Consider the following 16079-nt stretch of genomic DNA (forward strand, 5'->3'; position numbering starts at 1 on the left):
TGCCTGGCTAAATTTCTACTTTTAGTATAGATGGAGTGTCACCATGTTGGTCAGGCTGGTCTCAAACCCCTGACCTCAGGTGATCCCCTGCACTTTGGCTTTTTCTATAAGAAGGAAGCCACTGGAAGGTTTTTTTTTGTTTTTTGTTTTTTTTTGAGACAGACTCTCACTCTTGTTGCCCAGGCTAGAGTGCAACAGCGCAATCTTGGCTCACTGCAACCTCCGCCTCCTGGGTTCAAGCGATTCTCCTACCTCAGCCTCCCAAGTAGCTAGGATTACAGTTGCCCACCACCGTGCTAATTTTTTTGTATTTTCAGTAGAGACCGGGTTTCACCATGTTGGCCAGGCTGGTCTTGAACTCCTGACCTCAGGTGATCCATCTGCCTTGGCCTCCAAAAATGCTGGGTTGAGAGGTATGAGCCACCACGCCTGGCTGCCACTGGAAGATTTTGAGCCAAGGAAAAACATGATTTGACATCCATTTTTAAAGCACCATTCTGGCTGCTGTTTTGAGAACACACTGTAGGATGGGGGCGAAAAGCAGAGAAGGCAAAAGCAGAAGCTCTCTTGCTGTGCTTCATCCTGTTCACTTATCTGTCTTTTCTTTAAAAGTTTGTTTATATATCACTTAACTAGTTTTTCCTGGTTGAAACAGGGTCCAGAGGTCATCATGTGGTATGTTTCATCCTATCAGAAATGAGAACAGCAAACAGACTAGAGTTCTTCCTATCCTGGAGAATTATTTTTCCTTTCCCTTGATAATTATATAAACATAAGACATAACACCCATATCAGTGGTCTGTATTATGGAGAGGCAAGATGTTTTTGCAAGCTGTTCATTCCCATCTCCTGAAACAGGGTTCCTTAAGTCTAGATCTGGAATCTCCCTACACTCTAGAGGCCCTAGCCATGTGCCAGAATCTGACCGGTGCTGGCAGCAGAGCACCTCAGCCCTTAGGTGTGAACTCCACCACCAGGGATTCATGGCAGCTTATCTAAGGAATGGAGTGGGAAGGCTCCTCCTAGTTTCCAGTGTATGTCTGGTAGAGTTTATCAGGTTTAAAAAGTTACAGGATCCTGATTTGAGCTGGCAGGATTAAATATATGCCTTTCCGTAGGTCCAGTTCACCTATATATTTAGATGTTTTGATTTAGCTTTACTTAAGGTCAAAGGAATCCCTGTGTTTGTGTTTTTGCAAGAAACTGGTAATGGCTTGCCTAGTTTCTTCTCTAGTTTCTTAGGGCAAAGGAATGAGTTTTGCCAAAATTTTATCTAGGAAAAATGGAGTAGTTTTCTAAGTCTTACAGGACACTGTCAAAGTATGGAAATATTGCCTTACAGAATTTTTTTTTTCTTCTTCTTTTTTCTCTAGGTAAAGGAGATCTTCAGGAAGTCACCTTTCCTGGTACCAAAGGACAGTGTTAGCATCATGGATGGATCTGACGAAGGTGGGAGGTGTTGATATGTGTTCTGGGGGAGGGGCAGGATCAGTGAAAGATCTACCTAAAGGAACTGGGGCCAGGGACGGGGTCCTGAAGAGAAAGGAATAAACAGAAGGAATGGGATAGCAGGAAATAGAAGACAGGGAGAAGGAACATGTGCTCTAGACATGAAATTTAGAGAGAAAAAAACAAGGATGGGGCCAGGAAAGAGAAAAATATGCTCTGGGATCTAATCCTTGTCTTTCTTTCTTTTTAGGCATATTAGCTTGGGTTACTGTGAATTTTCTGACAGGTAATCCTCAAGTTTATCTTTAGAGCTTAACTAGCTTTTACATGCATAGTCAGAAGAGTAAAAAAGCCCTTTCTTTCATTCTGTATTGTTTCTTCTTTAAAAAAGGAAAGGAGGCTGGGTGTGGTGGTTCATACCTGTAATTCCAGCGCTTTGGGAGGCTGAATTGGGCAGATCACTTGAGGCCAGTAGTTCAAGACCAGCCTGGCCAACATGGCAAAACCCTGTCTCTACCAAAAATACAAAAATTAGCTGGGCGTGGTGGTGTGTGCCTATGGTCCCAGCTACTCGGGAGGCTGGAGAATTGCTTGAACCCAGGAGGCAGAGGTTGCAGTGAGCTGAGAGCAGAGATTGTGCCACTGCACTCCAGGCTGGATGATAGAGCAAGACTGTCTCCAAAAAGGCCTTCAAAAAACAAGAAACAATCAAACAAAAAACACTTGCCTTGAAGGCCTCTGCTGCAGCCAGAGTCCTTCTGAGTTGACATTCACCTGCAGCATCAGAGCTGGGGAGCAGTGGAGTATGTATGGAATACCTTCAGTGCATGATAAGAACAAGAGAGACAAGTGTTGGGCTGCTCAGGATGTGGAGGATATTTAGAGCTGGCTCTCATTTGACAGGTCAGCTGCATGACCACAGACAGGAGACTGTGGGGACCTTGGACCTAGGGGGAGCCTCCACCCAAATCACGTTCCTACCCCAGTTTGAGGTGAGTCATTTCATGAAGATCTGGTTAGAAGTGCACTTGGCAGGCATATCATGGTGCCAAGAAAGAGGCGTCCCATTTTCAGCCAGCAGCTCTACCACGCTTAGGCAGAGTCAAGTCAGTTAATAACTGGGTGAATGTTCCCTTGCCATCTCACTGTTCAGAATCCCTTCGATTCCTCAAGCCTAGTGAGATTAGCCGCTTAATCTGTCTTCATCTGATTTTTTGCTGGGAGGGATGGGTGGTGGTGCGAACATCTTCAGGTAATTACAGATCCTGAATAGTCTTTTTGCTTTTTCTGATTTGCAGAAAACTCTGGAACAAACTCCTAGGGGCTACCTCACTTCCTTTGAGATGTTTAACAGCACTTATAAGCTCTATACACATAGGTAAGAACGGGGACAGGGAAGAATAATATTTCATGTTGTATGTTCTCCTAACTTTTCTAAGTGTTCTCAAATTCGTTACTGTATCTGATCAGCAAAACAAAGTCTGTGCCAATTCCCTAAGGCCTATCACTGAAACCCAGGCCACTTACAAAGCCCGAGGAACTTAAGAGCCTTCTCCATTCTTGGCCTCAAAAGCATTAATATATGACTTAAGAGTCAAAAGTTTTCTGCTGGGTGCACTTGGCTTCATGCCTGTAATCCCAGCACTTTGGGAGGCTGAGGTGGGTGGGTCACCTGAGGTCAGGAGTTTGAGACCAGCCTGGCAAACATGGTGACACCCCATCTCTACTAAAATACAAAAATTAGCTGGATATGAGAGCGCATACCTGTAATCCCAGCTGCTGAGGAGACTGAGGCAGGAGAGTCATTTGAACCCTGGAGGTGGAGGTTGCAGTGAACCAAGATCACGCCACTGCACTTCAGCCGGAGCAACAGAGCAAGACCCGGTCTCAAAAAAAAAAAAGAGTCAAAAGTTTTCTCTAGGGAGAGGACACTTCAGGAAGGCTCAGGCAAAGCTCCTTGCCAACTCCTTTCAGCTGGCCTTCAGAGGTTCAGAATCCAGCCTGGAATTTGATCCTAGTTGGGGCTAGGAGCTAAGCTAAAGAGAGCTTTTCTGGGAATGGTTCCTAGTGTGGGACCCTAGGAATTGTCACTGTCTCTGGCCTTTGAATGATAACTGTGGGGAATTCTTACTGCATAGCCTTGATCCAAACTGTGCAGAAATTACCCCTTGTTGACCACAGGAGATGAATATGTCACAGAGACAGAACAAGGTTTTCATACTTCCAGAGGGAAACAGAAACCATGTTACTTTTGAAAGAGGTAGCTTTAGGCTAGAGAACTTCAGGACCAGCATGAAATTGCTCAATCCTGTATTTTACAGTTACTTGGGATTTGGATTGAAAGCTGCAAGATTAGCAACCCTGGGAGCCCTGGAGACAGAAGGTTTGTCTGGGTACCTGTGCTGGGTGGGGGATGGTGAGGGTGACACAGATACTCCGCTTGCTTCTTCCCTTCTTTGATAGCCATTCTATGCAGGAAAAGATTATGTTGAATTGGGAGGGAAATGTTGTATGATGGACCTAATAATAGCAAATCCTTTTCTATTTTATAAGTTCAGAAGTTTTGATGTATATTATTAGCCATTTTTAGAATGAGGTCTACTTGTACAGGGGGAGCAGCCTATGTCTAGGCAGGTGAAGTGTCTGCAGAAATCTCAGGCTTTAAGAATGCATTTAGCAGGAGCTTGCTCAAGCCCTGAGCTTTACATTGGAGGCACAGGAAGCAGGGTCTGTTCTACATGCAGGTGGAACAACAGAGTAACTCCATTCATCTCTTCACAGTTGAGGTCAGGCAGAACTGGGTTCAGTCCCAGCATTGTGATTTGAGGCAAGTAACCTATCTGTGCCCCTTTCCTCACAGTAAATGAGAATTTGCATTTAAGGCACTTTGTACAGTAATCTGTTATTGGGATGGCATCTATTTTTCATTTCAGAGTATACAAAACATCTTCAAGTGTATTTCATTTAAGCCTCTCAGCAACCAGTGAGGAAAGTAGCATAGCATTTCTTTCTTGTTTTTAGAAAGGTGAAAACTTACTGTATTGTAGGTTTTGGATCTTTGAGATATATGGACCCCTCTGACAGAAGCACATGTGCATGAACATTTGCTTCTGGTTTCAGGGGGTTCACCAACCCCACGAAGCCTGTCTGTGAACCCTGAGTTAAGGATTCCTGTCACAGGATGTTGTCATGGAATTAATGTCATCGGATTTTAAGGCCCAGCCCCCATGGTGATTCTTTTCCACCTCACTGGCTTCTTGTTTGCCTTCCTCCCTCTCTCTCACTTACTTACTTCTTACCTTGTGCCCTGGATTCTTTCAGGGACTGACGGACACACTTTCCGGAGTGCCTGTCTACCGAGATGGTTGGAAGCAGAGTGGATCTTTGGGGGTGTGAAATACCAGTATGGTGGCAACCAAGAAGGCAAGTGATGTTTTTTCACTGGTTAAATTTAATTTACAATGGAAGCTCTGGAAAAGTCCCATGGGAAGCTTTTTCCAGAACTCAAGCTTATCTTGTTGCAGGGACTTGTTCCAAAGATCTTGGCATGCCTCCAAAGACTAACATGAAGTGACAGTGAACAAAGCAGCTGTCATTCTGCATCGACCAAGTGTCATGGACCCATTAGATACCTGCGCTTAGCCAAGTGCTGTGGTGCACATCTAGAGTCCCAGTTACTCAAAAGGTTGAGGCAAGAGGATCACTTGAGCCCACGAGTTCAAGGCTGTAGTGCACAATGCCACCGCACTCCAGCCTGGGCAACGGAGACCCCCCCACCGCTTACAAGTTAATTTTTTTTTTTTTTGAGGCGGAGTCTTGCTCTGTCGCCCGGACTGGAGTGCAGTGGCCGGATCTCAGCTCACTGCAAGCTCTGCCTCCCGGATTTATGCCATTCTCCTGCCTCAGCCTCCGGAGTAGCTGGGACTACAGGTGCCCGCCACCTCGCCCGGCTAGTTTTTGTATTTTTAGTAGAGACGGGGTTTCACTGTGTTAGCCAGGATGGTCTCGATCTCCTGACCTCGTGATCCGCCCGTCTCAGCCTCCCAAAGTGCTGGGATTACAGGCTTGAGCCACCGCGCCCGGCCACAGGTTAATTAAGAAACCTAATCTAAGCCTAGGTCAAATGCAGCAGTGTGAAACCCTGTTTAGTTAATAGTTAGCTATTTAAATTATAGTAAAACTTAAAACCACGACAAGAATGATTCATCTTCTTATAAAAGGTATATACCTGAATATCAAGGATTGAACTTGAATTCCCAGTGAAGGAAGCAGGCGAGCCCTTTAGCTACTTGCTTGCAAATGCTGTGGAATGTAATGCTAGGCAGCAGCACAAGGTTGGCCATGATTTGGTGAATACAGATTAGGCAGAGGAGCGGGCGTGGAGAAACAAGAGTGGTGAGGCTGCAGACGTTTGCTCATCTTTGTTTTGAAGCCTCTTGTCCCAAGCATCAGCCTTCTCTTGCTTTCCTTGACCTTCCTGCTGTTCCCTCATTGTCTCTAGCAGCTTGCCTCAGAGTGTCCCCTTCCCCCAGTGTTGTTCTCACCTTACCCCTGTGCACCTTTGCCTGGCAGGGGAGGTGGGCTTTGATCCCTGCTACGCCGAAGTACTGAGGGTGGTGCAAGGAAAACTTCACCAGCCAGAGGAGGTCCAGAGAGGCTCCTTCTATGCTTTCTCTTACTATTACGACCGAGCTGTTGACACAGACATGATTGGTGAGTTCACCCCAGGTGTCAGTCCAGAGAGGAAGGTGGGTAGGGCTGTGGTGGGGAAGGTCAAGGAGAAAGAGCACTTGAGGTGCTTTGTTGAGCTGATTACCCACCTCTTTTCTAGTCACTCGAACAAAAGGGTGGAAATGACTTAGAATCTTTTGGAGCTGAGAGATGACCAAAACAACTATATGATGTCTTTTTTTTAACATGTTTATTGAGGTATAATTGGCACACAATAAGTGCATATTTAAAGTATACAATTTGTTAAGTTTTGTCATGTATACACTCATGAATCCATCACCACATTGAAGATAATAAACATATTCACCCCAAAAAGTTTCCTCCTGTCTCTTTATGATAACTTTTCTTCTTATCACAAAAGTAATATTTTTGCCTAACTGACAATATATGTACTGACATATACTGACAGTGACAGTATATGTACCTGATCTGTCATGGCCTGAGAGATACCAATTAATTTCCTATTGTTGTGGGGGTTTTGTTGTTGTTACTTTGTTTTTTTGTTTGTTTTTTGAGACAGAGTTGCACTCTTGTTACCCTGGCTGGAGTGCAATGGCGTTATCTCGGCTCACTGCAACCTCTGCCACCCGGGTTCAACCGATTCTCCTGCCTCAGCCTCCTGAGTAGCTGGGATTACAGGCGCCCGCCACCATACCCAGCTAATTTTTTTTTTAGTAGAGACGAGATTTCACCATGTTGGTCAGGCTGGTCTTGAACTCCTGACCTCGTTATCCACCCGCCTCAGCCTCCCAAAGTGCTGGGATTACAGGCATGAGCCACCGCACCCGGCCTATTGTGTTTTATGGGTCTGTTTTTTTCATTGTGGTTAAATATACATAACACGGAATCGATTGTAAATAAATAAAATAGGCTGCATAGGCCAGGTACAGTGGCTCACGCCTGTAATCCTAGCATTTTGGAAGGCCAAGGCGGGCGGATCATGAGGTCAGGAGATCGAGACCATCCTGGCTAACAAGGTGAAACCCTGTCTCTACTAAAAATACAAAAAATTAGCCAGGCGTGGTGGTGGGCGCCTGTAGTCCCAGCTACTCGGGAGGCTGATGCAGGAGAATGGCATGAACCTGGGAGGCAGAGGTTGCAGTGAGCTGAGATCATGCACTCCAGCCTGGGCAACAGAGCAAGACTCCATCTCAAAAAAAAAAAAAAAATAGGCTGCATAGATTATGTACATGTGTATATAATGGATGAATTTCCTTATGCTTCCTTGAAGGCGTTTTGGTATCAGATAATCTTGTTTTATTTCAGATTATGAAAAGGGCGGTATTTTAAAAGTTGAAGATTTTGAAAGAAAAGCCAGGGAAGGTGAGTTTGAGTGTCAGGGGAAGCCCTTGAAGGTAAGCCTGTGAGACTGCCTGCCAACTCTTGTGACCTAAAGTGACCTAAAGCACCTCAGTCAGCGCAGAAGGCCTGTCAGAAGGCTAGTTTCCTTTCTGAGTCTTCCAGCCTTTGCTAAAAGTTAGAAGCATTGGGTGGTAGCCAGGTATGGTGGCACACATCTGTAGTCGCAGCTACGCAGGGCGGGAGGATTGCTTGAGGCCGGAAATTCAAGGCTATAGTGCACTATAATCATACATGTGAATAGTCACTGCATTGCAGCTTAGGCAACATAGCGAGACCTCTGTCTCTAAAAAAAACATTTTTTTTTTTCAGCTTTATGCAGCATAGAATTATGGGCAAGACTATGGGAATACAAGAGGTTTTAGGAGGCTGGGCACAGTGGCTCACACCTGTAATCCCAGCAGTTTGGGAGGCCAAGGTAGGCAGATCACCCAAGGTCAGGAGTTCAAGACCAGCCTGGCCAACATGGTGAAACCCTGTCTCTACTAAAAATACAAAAATTAGCCGGGCGAGACAGTGGGCGCCTGTAATCCCAGCTACTCGGGAGGCCAAGGTAGGAGAATCACTTGAACCTGGGAGGCAGAGGTTGTAGTGAGCCGAGGTCGTGCCACCGCACTCCAGCCTGGGCAACAGAGTGAGTCTCCACCTAAAAAAAAAAAAAAAGAAAAAAAAAAGAGTCTTTAGGGCTTTGGGGAAATGGTGAAGACCTTTTTTTCTTCTACGCTTTCTTTTTTTAATTGAAATAGTGTTATCAGTGTTAATGAAACACTAAGCATCAAAAGACATGGGAAATAGCCACAGAGGCTTCCTTGAGAGGATCAAAACTGCCAGTGAGAGCTAGGCACAGTGGTTTGAGCCTGTAGTCTCAGCTATGTGGGAGGCTGAGGCAGGAGGATCGTGTGAACTCAGGGGCTTGAGGCTGCAGGGAGCTCCAATCATGCCACTGCACTCCACCCTGGGTGACAGCATGAGACCTCGTCTCTAAAAAAAAAAAATTAGTAAAAAGTTTTTAAAAATTAAAAAATAAAATACAAATGATCTTATCCAGTAACCCACAGTAGGGTTAAATGATATCTCCTTGTCTTCTGGGCCTCAGCATTAATAATAGATAAGAGACTTAGGGCCGGGCGTGGTGGCTTACGCCTATAATCCCAGCACGTTGGGAGGCCGAGGCAGGTGGATCACGAGGTCAGGAGATCAAGACCATCCTGGCTAACATGGTGAAACCCCATCTCTACTAAAAAAAAAATACAAAAAATTAGCTGGGTGTGGTGGCGGGCGCCTGTAGTCCCAGCTACTCGGGAGGCTGAGGCAGGAGAATGGTGTGAACCCGGAAGTGGAGCCTGCAGTGAGCGGAGGTCGTACCACTGCACTCCAGCCTGGGCAACAGAGCGAGAGTCTGTCTCAAAAAAAAAAAAAAAATAGATAAGGGACTTAGGACTAAGCCCCCACAATAGGTCATAGAAACTTAGCAAATAAACTAGAGCCCATGTAAATGTGAATAGATAATCATACCAGAGAACTGCAAGTTCTTCAGAAGCTGCAGTCTTACAGAGGCAGTCAGCGCATTGTCTAGCCTCTGAGATGCCTAGGCATTAACCAGAGGGAGACTTCTGCTTTGCTTATTCTTCTTCTCCCCACTGTCTTTTTTTTTTTTTTTTTTTGAGACGGAGTCTCATGTTGCCCGGACTGGAGTGCAGTGGCCGGATCTCAGCTCACTGCAAGCTCCGCCTCCCGGGTTCACGCCATTCTCCTGCCTCAGCCTCCCGAGTAGCTGGGACTACAGGCGCCCGCCACCTCGCCCGGCTCGTTTTTTGTATTTTTAGTAGAGACGGGGTTTCACAGTGTTAGCCAGGATGGTCTCGATCTCCTGACCTCGTGATCTGCCCGTCTCGGCCTCCCAAAGTGCTGGGATTACAGGCTTGAGCCACCGCGCCCGGCCCCACCGTCTTTTTTTTCTGAGACAGAGTCTTGCTCTGTCACCCAGGCTAGAGTGCAGTGGTTCGATCTCAGCTTACTGCAACCTTTGCCTTCCGGGCTCAAGTGATTCTCCTGCCTCACCCTCCCGAGTAGCTGGGATTATAGTGGCACACCACCACGCCCTGCTAATTTTTATGTTTTTAGTAGAGTTGGGGTTTTACCATGTTGGCCAGGCTGGTCTTGAACTCCTGACCTCAGGTGATCCACCTGCCTCGGCCTCCCAAAGTGCTGGGATTACAAGTGTGAGCCACCGCGCCTGGCCCCCTATTCTACTTTCTAAGAGAAAATCCTACACCTCTCAGTTGCAAACTTGAACTCCACTGTTGACTCTGTCTCTTTCAGTGTGTGATAACTTGGAAAGCTTCACCTCAGGCAGTCCTTTCCTGTGCATGGATCTCAGCTACATCACTGCCCTGTTAAAGGATGGCTTTGGCTTTGCAGACAGCACAGTCTTACAGGTAAGAGACAGGACACCAGAGTCCCATAACAGCCCTCTTTTGTGGGGGTTGAGAAGGAGTAAGAGCTTGTTCAGTAATCAGAGTAGCTAGAAGTGAAATTATGAGGTAGTTTTGTTTGGGCTATGGACAAGGTACTGTGCTGGGCACCACGAATGTGGGAAATTACCTCGATGCAATGGTAGCCTCCAAGTGTATTACCAGGCAAGCTATTGCAGAGGCCACAGAACAGAAAGACTAGCAGCCCAAATTAAGATGCCAAGTCACATGGTTTGTTTGTTTATTTATTTATTTATTTATTTATTTATTTTATTTATTTTTTTTTTTTTTTTTGAGGCGGAGTCTTGCTCTGTCGCCCGGACTGGAGTGCAGTGGCCGGATCTCAGCTCACTGCAAGCTCTGCCTCCCGGGTTTACGCCATTCTCCTGCCTCAGCCTCCAGAGTAGCTGGGACTACAGGCGCCCGCCACCTCGCCCGGCTAGTTTTTGTATTTTTAGTAGAGACGGGGTTTCACCGTGTTAGCCAGGATGGTCTCGATCTCCTGACCCCGTGATCCACCCGTCTCGGCCTCCCAAAGTGCTGGGATTACAGGCTTGAGCCACCGCGCCCGGCCTATTTATTATTATTTTTTTGAGACGGAGTCTCACTCTTGTTCCTAGGCTGGAGTGCAGTGGCATGATCTCAGCTCACTGCAGCCTTCGCCTCCTGGGTTCAAGTGATTCTCCTGCCTTGGCCTCCTGAGTAGCTGGGATTACAGGTGTGCGCCACCACTCCCGGCTAATTTTTTTGTATTTTTAGTAGAGATGGGGTTTCACTATGTTGGCCAAGCTGGTCTCGAACTCCTGACCTCAGGTGATCCGCCCACCTCGGCCTCCCAAGGGCTGGGATTATAGGAGTGAGACACCGCACCTGGCCCACATGGTTTATTAAATCAATTTAGAACTCAGGGTGAGAAGCAAGGGGAAAGAGATGAAGAGATGAACACAGAAGACACGATGCAAGCAGGATGCAAGTAGCACTCTCTCTAAATCTTGGGTTCCATTTGTCCTGGGTTTATATGTCCTGCCTCTCTCTGCTGCTAATAGAGTGGTTACACATACTGGAGCTGAAGTTTGTTCATGGGAGCACAAAGCCAAAAGTGCCTGAGGCCACCACACAAACTTGCCCTATTTGGAGAGGCCCCAGGGGCAGACACACCTGGCCAGTAGCATTAGCTCAGCCATCAACATGTACGATGTGTTTTCTTTGGCAGAGGACATGAGGGACCAAAAGGGTGTCACCAGTGAGTGGCTTATTTAAGATCTCATGAACACTGAATGCCTCATGCATATATAATGTGTCATATATATTTCACGTGTGCCTCGTATATTTAGTGCCTCTTGAATCTTAGGTCTCTCTTTGTCCTCCCGTCTCTCTCCATCTGTTTCAATACATGCAGGCTCTACTTTATCTGTAGTAAGTTATTTATCCCCAGTTTTGGGCACGTGTCTAGGCTCGATTACATCAGGTCAACAGAGAACAATCAACTGGTTTACAGACTTTTTTTGGTGGTGGTAGCATCTTTATCCAACAAAAACTTACGTAGAATATCAGTAATACAGCCGGGTGTGGTGGCTCACGCCTGTTATCCTAGCACTTGGGGGGCCGAGGCGAGTGGATCACCTGAGGTCAGGAGTTCAAGACCAGCCTGGCCAACATGGTGAAACCCCATCTCTACTAAAAATACAAAAATTAGCCGGGCATGCTGGCAGGTGCCTGTAATCCCAGCTACTTGGGAGGCTGAAGCAGGAGAATCACTTGAACCTGGGAGGCAGAGGTTCCAGTGAGGAGAGGTCACGCCATTGCACTCCAGCCTGGGCAACAAAGAGGGAAACTCCATCTCAAAAAAAAAAAAAAAATCAGTAATACAAAACTATTCTGGTTGAAGCAGAGATTGGGGGCCTGAAACTCCTCTATCATTTGGCCTCCCTTTTTCCTTTGAAGCATTTCTAAGAAACCCCTAAAATTCTGAAGAAAACAGATTGATAAAACTGATACATACTAATCTAATCCTCTTATATAGTTGAGGAATTTGGGTCTAAAGTTTTGCCCAAGGTCACTAAGCTAATTGAGATAGATACTGGCTTATAATGTGTTAAGTTCCCTATTTGGTTATTTTTTTCTTTTTTCTTTTGAGACTGAGTTTCGCTCTTGTTGCCCAGGCTGGAGTGCAGTGGTGCAATCTCAGCTCACTGCAACCTCCGCCTCCTGGTTTCAAGCGATTCTCCTGCCTCAGCCTCCCAAGTAGCTGGGATTACAGGTATGCGGCACCACGCCTGGCTAATTTTGTATTTTTAGTAGAGATGGGGTTTCACCATGGTGGTCAGGCTGGTCTCAAACTTCTGATCTCAGGTGATCCACCCACCTCAGCCTCCCAAAGTGCTGGGATTATAGGCATGAGCCACCACTCCTGGCCTTGTTTTTGAGACAGGGTCTTGCTGTGTCACCCAGGCTGGAGTGCAGTGGCATGATCTCAGTTCACTGCACCCTCTGCCCCTCCCGGGTTCAAGCAACCCTCCCACCTCAGCCCACTGAGTAGCTGGGACTACAGGTGTGTGCCACCAGTCCTGGCTAATTTTTTTGTAGAGATGGAGTTTTGCCATGTTGCCCAGGCTGGTCTTGAACTCCTGACCTCAAGCAATCTGCCTGCCTTGGCCTCCCAAAGTGCTGGGAAGTACAGGTGTGAGCCACTGTGCCTGGCCCCATGTTTGGTTATCATTAGTGCTTAGGAAGAGGCACTTGCTTACGTAGTAGGAGTTGAGAAGCTTGGTTTGTTCTTTTCTACCCCTAAATCTATTCTCATCTCCTGACCATGCCCTTTCTACTGCATCTGTTACCATTACATTGTAAGTTGCCTTATCTGAAATTAGTGAATCAGAAAATAAAGCAGGGGATACTTTGTGTAGTTTCAAGGTTAGGGAAAGAGTTCAGAATACTGTCTGTCTAAACTATCTCTCTAGAAGGCCTGATGGGCCACCACCTGGGCCAGAAGCATTCAGTTCAGAGATGAGAATGGCAGGTGTAGGGGCAATGGCCAATGGGCCATGGCCAGAAGGAAATTGTTACAGACTAGTGGGAAGCCTGCAAAGACTGGCTCCTGTCAGTTTCACCGTGGTTTGCCCATGTGGATATTCTTTGCCAATATCGTCTGCCCGAGCTGTGCTTGCTAGAGTTGGAAATTGGATGAAAAGATGAAGACTTTTTTTTCTTCTTAACAGCTCACAAAGAAAGTGAACAACATAGAGACGGGCTGGGCCTTGGGGGCCACCTTTCACCTGTTGCAGTCTCTGGGCATCTCCCATTGAGGCCACGCACTTCTTTGGAGGCCTGCATTTGCCAACACCTTTTTAAGGGGAGGAGAGAGCACTCAGTTTCTGAGCTAGTCTGGGGACATCCTGGACTTGAGACTAGAGATTTAGGTTTAATTAATTTTACATATCTAATGTGAACTGCTGCCTAACCACTCAAGAGTACACAGCTGGTACCTGAGCATCACAGAGAGCCCTGTGAGCCAAGAAGCTTTGGAACTTAACCTTGGAGTGACAGCCCAGGGACAGGTCCCTGGGAACCAAAGAAAAATCTCATTTCAACCCTTTGAGTGCCTCATTCCAATGAATATTTAAATTTTCCTCTTAAATGGTAAATTAAGTTGACTTATTGCAATTCCATGACCCATCAATATCAGTTTTTTTCCTCCCTGTACAGTGCCCTGCCCACCCTTATCTGCACCCACCTCCCCTGAAAAAGAGATAAAAAGATACCTGATTTTGCTTTCCACGTATAATTCAACAACACAAAATGGGACCATATCAGAATCTGTATGATCCTATTCTGTGTTAGCTCCAATCAGCCAGCTGAGAGCCATCCTAAATATTAATAGGATGGAGAGTAACTCGTAACTGTGCATAGATTACAGCCTTAAGAAAGGAGGCCACCCAGTCTCTGGGGACATGTTTTGGGAGGGTGTGGCAGCCTCATATAGCCTACCTTTTCTTTAATCAGCATTTTATCAGTCAACTCTGGGATTAATGAACATATCCGACTTTATGGGTATGTGTATATTCAGTGCCAGTACCACCTCCCAGGCTAATGTGTTAACAGTGTTTTCTATGATTCTAAACTTGTTTTCTTTGTATTTCTAAGAAATACAACTAGGCCCTAACTTTTGGTCTGTGGTCAGAGATCAGTGTCTGTGCTATTCCAGGATCTGTTATTTCAGTTTACTCTTTTATTCTCTCCGTTTGTAACAGTACCTTCCTGTCCTGGCCCCTTATCACTTTCGCTAATATCCTCTGAATTATTTATCTAGTTCAGAGTTTCCAATACCGTTCCTGACAAAACCCCACTTGGATTTGGTTGGCTCTCTCAGCCCACATCAGTACAGTGGACCAACATTTCCAGGGAGAACCATATTTAATATCCCTCATGTTCTCTTTTTCAATCCAAGTGCTCAGAGCTCTTGACTGAATTATTTACCCCAAATTCATTATCTTACACTTTTTTTTGAGACGGAGTCTTGCTCTATTGCCCAGGCTAGAAGTGGAGTGGCGCAATCTCAGCTCACTGCAACCTCCACCCCCAGGTTCAAGCGATTCTCATGACTCAGCCTCCTGAGTAGCTGGGAATACAGGCGCCCACCACCATTCCTGGCTAATTTTTGTATTTTTAGTAGAGATGGGGTTTCACCATGTTGGCCAGGCTGGTTTCCAACTCCTGAACTCAATTGATACACCTGCCTCCAAAAGTGCTGGGATTACAGGAATGAGACACCGTGCCTGGCCTTTTCTTGCACTTTCTACATAATCATCCCTGCTTCTCATCTGCCCTGTAGTGCTCTTGGACCTGGAAGACCTCCCTGTGGTCTGGCCCCTTTGCCTTGGTTCTTAACCTCCAGCTTCTTTCCAGGAGTGTTTGTATTTCCCCAAACTGGTGGCTTTCATAGTAGACTGTTTCCATGCTCTCTCACAAAGGATGTTAAATATGCCTAGCCCTCACACAGTCCATGGGAAACCTTATTTTATTTTTCGTTTTTGTTTTTGAGATGGAGTCTTGCTCTGTCACCCAGGCTGGAGTACAATGGCACGATGTCAGCTCACTGCAAGCTCCGCCTCCTGGATTCACACCATTCTCCTGCCTCAGCCTCCCGAGTAGCTGGGACCACAGGCACCCACCACCATGCCTGGCTAATTTTTTTTGTATTTTTTAGTAGAGACGGGGTTTCACCGTGTTAGCCAGGATGGTCTCGATCTCCTGACCTCGTGATCCACCCGCCTCGGCCTCCCCAAGTGCTGGGATTACAGGCATGAGCCACCATGCCCGGCCAAAACCTTATTTTTAACATTAATCCATTGAGTAAATATTTACCATCTGCTATGTGCAAGTTACTAGGCAAATTTCTGTTTCCTTGTCCCTAACATTCTTCTCTTTAAATTCATTGTGGAATTTCTTTAGACTTCACACTGACTTTTATTACTAAGGTCACCTTTATACCAACTGCCTTCCTCAAAATGCTTATAATGAAATAACAGAATCTTGAGTTGGAAACAGTCCAAAGAAATAAGCCAAGGTTGTACTCAGTACAGAATTCCCTAGAATTCCTAACAGGCTGTCATTCAGCTTCTGCTAAGGCATGTTCAAACAGCTTATTCCATTTGGAACCGCACCGATGTTAAAAAAAATTCCTTATATTGAGCTGAAATATATCTGTCTTCTAAGTGGTCTTAGTTCTCTAATCTCTCCTTCCAAAATCTTTGGATCTTTTGAGGAAAGCTTCTCCCAAGTTCTTTATTAAGTGACGTGACTTTCAGACCCCTTCCGATCTTTGTCAATAAAAGCAGGGTGCCAGACCAGTCACAGAACACTAATGTTGTCCATGTTTCCTCCAGTAGAAACCAGTATTTTATAAGACGTAAGCTGCCTTCACTAAAGACTGTTCCAGCTTGACAAATGCAGCGATGTCAGTGTCTCTGGTCTTTAATCACGGCGGGGGCCATTTTGTAAAACACAAATACCGTCCAACAGACTCCTTTGGTCATCCCAAATACCTCCGAACTCTAGGGTAAAAGC

General features: G+C 46.0%; 1 protein-coding gene across 3 annotated transcripts in view; it reads left to right on the forward strand.

Moving 5' to 3' along the window:
* The window catches only part of ENTPD5 (ectonucleoside triphosphate diphosphohydrolase 5 (inactive)), a 64710-nt gene that overhangs the window by 43009 nt on the left and 5622 nt on the right, over window positions 1-16079 (forward strand). For 2 of the 3 annotated variants that reach the window (XM_023183715.3, XM_023183724.2), the window contains exons 7-16: window positions 1374-1449; window positions 1700-1735; window positions 2353-2441; window positions 2748-2827; window positions 3771-3832; window positions 4771-4872; window positions 6022-6162; window positions 7447-7503; window positions 9862-9977; window positions 13232-14180. In XM_023183715.3, coding sequence (XP_023039483.1) covers window positions 1374-1449; window positions 1700-1735; window positions 2353-2441; window positions 2748-2827; window positions 3771-3832; window positions 4771-4872; window positions 6022-6162; window positions 7447-7503; window positions 9862-9977; window positions 13232-13318 — 846 coding nt within the window. In that variant the 3' untranslated portion in view covers window positions 13319-14180. Of the gene's footprint in view, window positions 1-1373; window positions 1450-1699; window positions 1736-2352; window positions 2442-2747; window positions 2828-3770; window positions 3833-4770; window positions 4873-6021; window positions 6163-7446; window positions 7504-9861; window positions 9978-13231; window positions 14181-16079 lie in introns of those variants that run through there. The other variant, XM_023183733.3, reaches the window with a different exon arrangement.

This window comes from Piliocolobus tephrosceles, chromosome 6, assembly GCF_002776525.5.
Source record: "Piliocolobus tephrosceles isolate RC106 chromosome 6, ASM277652v3, whole genome shotgun sequence".
Taxonomy (NCBI): domain Eukaryota; kingdom Metazoa; phylum Chordata; class Mammalia; order Primates; family Cercopithecidae; genus Piliocolobus; species Piliocolobus tephrosceles.